Source organism: Pediculus humanus, genomic scaffold (assembly GCF_000006295.1).
Source record: "Pediculus humanus corporis 1103172108317 genomic scaffold, whole genome shotgun sequence".
Classification (NCBI taxonomy): domain Eukaryota; kingdom Metazoa; phylum Arthropoda; class Insecta; order Psocodea; family Pediculidae; genus Pediculus; species Pediculus humanus.
In genome coordinates this window covers 233,603-238,258 of record NW_002987886.1, presented here as the reverse complement: position 1 = coordinate 238,258, position 4,656 = coordinate 233,603, and the positions used below count along the sequence as shown (strand labels likewise).

Sequence of the window (4,656 nt, the reverse complement as noted above, 5' to 3'; positions counted from 1 at the left end):
CTTTGTCTTTGTGAGTCGAAAATAAAAAAAAAAAAAAAAAAAAGGAAAAACTCTTTGACATTTCATGATGTTTGCTGCATACGACGTGATTTTAAAAAATTTAAAGGTAAAAAAATGTCTTTTCTTTTATTATTATTATTATCATTATTATTATTATTAGTATTATTATTATTTCCCCATTTCCCTACTGACAAAGTGACGATGAATAAACTCTCCGTGTTGTTTGTTTGTTTGTTTGTTTTTTTTTTTTCACTTTCTCTCTCTTTCTCTCTCTCCCCCTGTCTTTGTTTTTTCGTCATCTTCCGTTAATATTTTCGAGAGCTCGAATGACTGAATGAATGATTGAATGACTGAATGAACGAATGAATGAATGAATGAATGAAAGCTTGTAAATCGTTTGTCGTTGTTTTTCTTCGTTTTTTTTTTTTTTTTTTTTTTTTTTTTTTTTTTTTTAAACGAAAAAATCCGTATCGGTGATGACGTAACGGTTTAATTTTTTTTCTTTTTTTTTTTACGAGGGGGATTTTAATTTCCCCCATAAAACAAACCTTAAAAGGTAAAAATAGTAATAATAATAATAATAATAAAGAAGAAGATTATTTTTGAAATTTAAGATTCGGACAATGTTCGCGAAATCATTTCTTTTTTTTTTTTTTTTTTGGGGGGGAGTTTTTGACTTTTTACCTTTGTTGATTGTCTAAAAAATAAAATCGCCATTTTGTTTTTTATTCACACCTAACTTGGTCTTACCCACTACTACTGTCCTCTGTTTATTTTCTATCTTTGTAATGACGTCATAAAGTTTTTACGCTGCTCGTGCGAAACCGGTTTCTTAATAATATTGTTCGGTTTCCGGAAAAGCGAAAAAAGAGAAATGGAGGAAAGGGGAAAGGAGAGGAGGTGTTGTCGTAAAAGCGAAGCAAACGAAGAAGGGGGAGGGAAAGAAAAAGAAAAAAGGCACAAAAAAAAGATATTAAATTGTTTTTTTTTCCATTTTTAATAAACTTTTTATTTTTTTAATTTAAAAAAAGAAAAAAAGAAAAATGAGAAATAAAAATACATTTATGAAAAGTTTGAAAAGTTTATTAAACGATTACTTCCGCTTTTTAATTTTTCACTGAATTATTATTATAATTATTATTATTATTAAGAAAAACGCTACGAATTTTATATAAATACAATATATATATGTATTTTTTGTTATTAATCGTTGAGAATAATCGTGGTTAAATAATGATAGATTTGTAATTTTTCTAATGACACGTCACAAAAAATTGTATTATTATTATTATTATTATTATTATTATTATTATTATTAATTTTAAACTAAGTTTTGAGTTTTTAGTCAAAGTTTTCTTATCGGAATTTATTTCGAGTTTTAACAAAACTCCCCACAGGCATTTCGATTTTCGAATGTCTTCGAGGGGGGTTGGGTGAGGGGTGGGGGCGGAGCGGCCCTTTCATTTAAAATATTTTTTTTTTTTTTTTCCGGTTAAAACTCGAACCATTTGCACGTGGCACTTGACGACGAACATTTTCACGATTTAAAATTTGTTATTTCCGTTTTCCGTTTCTTTTTTTTCTTTTCATCCGAACTATTTCCGGCTTTGAATTTCCTGCGGATTCAGCCATTTTTTTTTTTTTTTTTTTTTTTTTTTGCTTATTCGGCTCTCTTCTGTAGTGTAAAAAAAATGGCGTTTAATTTATTTAAATTCGAAGTGAATAATTAACTTTTTTTTTTTTTTTTTCTTTTGACGAGATGAAATTTTCGTGACGTTTTTCGGTCGTTACAAATGAATAAAAAAGACGGCGAGCCGAAAAATGTCAAATTCATATAATGAGGAACGTCGGGGGAGAGGGAGAGGGGAGGAAGAAAAAAAGAAACGAGATGAGAGGAGGGAGGAGGGGATGAATGGAAGGAAAAGCGAGTGTAAAAAAAAAAACAAAAAAAATTACAGATATCAATTTAACGAATTTTCCATTTTTTGATTTTTCTTTTTCTTTTCTTTTTGTTATTTATTCTTTCTCGTTTTAATTAAAAAAAAAAAAATTTATTTAAAGTTTTTTTTTTTCTCTTCTTTTACTCCTCCGCGCACCCACGCACTTTATTTTATTTGATTATTATTATTATTATTTTTTAAAATGAAAATTGCCGAATGATTTGAAAAATAAATAAATAAATAAATAAAAATAAAAATTTTTTTCTGCATTTCATTCGTCGGGAAAACAAAAACGAGAAAATTTTTGTTTGTTTTATGAACGGAATAAAAATGACGAAATAGAGGGAGGGGGGAAGAAAAAACTCTTGGAAAATTTATTGGGAAGAAAAAAATTTTCTCCTGGAGGGAAAATGAAAAAAAAAAAAAAAAAACAAACAAACAATCTCGGCAACAGGAAAAATTTTCACCTGTGTCGCACGTTTCTCTCTCTTTTTCTTATTCTCTCTCTCTTTCTATCTCTCTCATTCTCTCTCTCTTTCTCTCTGTTTCTATGTCTCTTTTATCTACTGCCACTTTATTCACGAATCGATGCCTTTTGTTAAATAGTAGTACCTTTAGGTCTAGAAATTTTTTTCATTTTGTAGAGGAAGGAAAACACAAACACAGGAAGGGAAGAAGAGGGAGATGGAGGAAGGGGGAAAAAAGGTTGATTTTAATTAAAAAGAAAAACAATTTAAAGTTATTTTCATTTAAAATAAATTATTTTAATTACGTCTGCCGTCATTTATTTATTTATTTTTTTTTTTCATCTCTTGCAAATGCGAAAAAAAAAATTTGATAAATACGAACGTTTTTACACGAGAATGAATGAATGAACGAATGAATGAATGAATGAATGAATGAAATGGAAAAATTTTTTGTTTTTTTTTTTTTTAGTAGCAGCAGCAGCAGACAGAAGAAAATGTCTCGTTTAAATTGTTGTGGTTTTTTTTTTTTGTTTTTCCTTTTTGTGATTAAAATTTAATTAGCGATCGATTTTGTTTACTTTTTTTTTTTTTTTTTTCCTCGGGGAGCCTCTAAAACGATAATTTTCTAACGTTTATTATTATTATTATTATTATTATTTTTTTTTTTTTTTTTAAAAAAATGATTCTCGTTAATTAATTCCCAGTCATTTTTTTTTAAAGGTTTCCCCCCCTCCTTTACATTTTAATTTATTATTATTTGATTTAAAAAAAAAAAAATTTAAAGAGGTTTTAATTTTCTTTCCCCCCTCCCCCTCCGTTTTTCGGGTTTTTAATTAAATTTTTATTGGTTGTTGTTGTTGTTGTTGTTATTTCTTCATTGTTATTATTTTGGGGGATGTAAAAAAAAAAAAATTCGTCTCTCGAGTAGTTTCTATTTAATTAATTTTTAGTCGGATAAATAAATAAATAAAAAAAAGGTGTGGGAAGACTCTGGGAAATTTTTTCAATTTTCCGGTCATTTTCCACCGGGATTTCTTCGATTTCGAAAATAATAATAATAATGATGATAATGAATGTTATTAAATTTTACTGAGCAGGAAGGAAAATCCGGGTTACAACGAATATTTAAAATTTTTTTTTTTTTGGGCAGGGGTACCTGAAAAACTGACATTTTTTTTACTAACTGTGATGGAATGACGTCATCGTGTGTATAATTTTTCTCTAATTATTAAAACTGATTCATATTGTTTAAAATCAATGAACGGAAAAATGTTTGTTTGATTAAATAACGTCATAACGGATTGAAATAAAAAATTTCTCATCATGTTTTTCAACCACGACCTCTCTGATAATGTATCCTATTAGGTTAGAAAATGTAAACAATCGCACAACGCGGTATTGACGTCATCGACGAAAACGTGAATTGAATTTTTTTGAAATTTTAAAATTGTTTGTTTGTTTATTTATTTACCGAAGAGAGAGAGAGAGAGAGAGAAATTGAAGAGGGGGGGTGAAGTGTAGGGGGGAAAATCGTAATCGATTCGAGGGGTATCCAAAGGTTAGTTCATAGAATAATAATATAAATATCGTAATTTCAGAATTTGTTTTATGCGCGCGACAAAATTTTGAAATTGTTGCGACAAAAATCCGAATTTTTCATTTCTTTTTTTAACGGATTACGAATAGACGTTAGTCTTGTTATTTTAATCTTTGCTGTTGCTGTTGTTTGAAAATGTTTTTTTTTTTTTTTTTTTCATTAAAATTGTTGTCGCATTGTGACAAATGATGTTTTTTTGTATAATAGACGAAATATTTTCACTGTTTCAGAATCACAGTACCCATATCGAAGTAGACAATGAGGGAAAGCATCGGAAAAATAGTAATTCACACGAAATCGAATTGGTCGAGGTGACAAGAGAGGGACACGAACGAGCCGATCCAGGTCAGTTCGAGTTGCTTAAAGTTCTCGGTCAAGGTTCGTTTGGAAAAGTCTTCCTAGTCCGAAAAGTAGTCGGTAAAGATAAGGGAGTCCTGTACGCCATGAAGGTACGTTCGAGATTTTATCAAATCTCGATGTGATTGATCTTTCATTGAATTATCGTTGTGACCCTTGTTGTTGTTGTTTTGTTTTGTAAAAAGGTATTAAAAAAGGCGACGTTGAAAGTGAGGGATAGGGAAAGAACGAAAATGGAGAGAAATATTCTAGTCGACGTTCGGCATCCATTCATTGTCCGATTGTTTTACGCTTT

At 29.2% G+C, this 4,656-nt stretch overlaps 1 protein-coding gene across 1 annotated transcript in view; it reads left to right on the top strand.

The window, feature by feature from the left end:
* Positions 1–4,192: 4,192 nt before the first annotated feature.
* Phum_PHUM599900 (Ribosomal protein S6 kinase alpha-2, putative) overlaps positions 4,193–4,656 on the top strand; it is a gene marked incomplete at both ends in the record, with an annotated part of 5,376 nt that continues 4,912 nt past the window's right edge. The window contains 2 exons of the mRNA XM_002432713.1: positions 4,193–4,453; positions 4,547–4,644. Coding sequence (XP_002432758.1) covers positions 4,193–4,453; positions 4,547–4,644 — 359 coding nt within the window. The remainder of the gene's footprint in view (positions 4,454–4,546; positions 4,645–4,656) is intronic.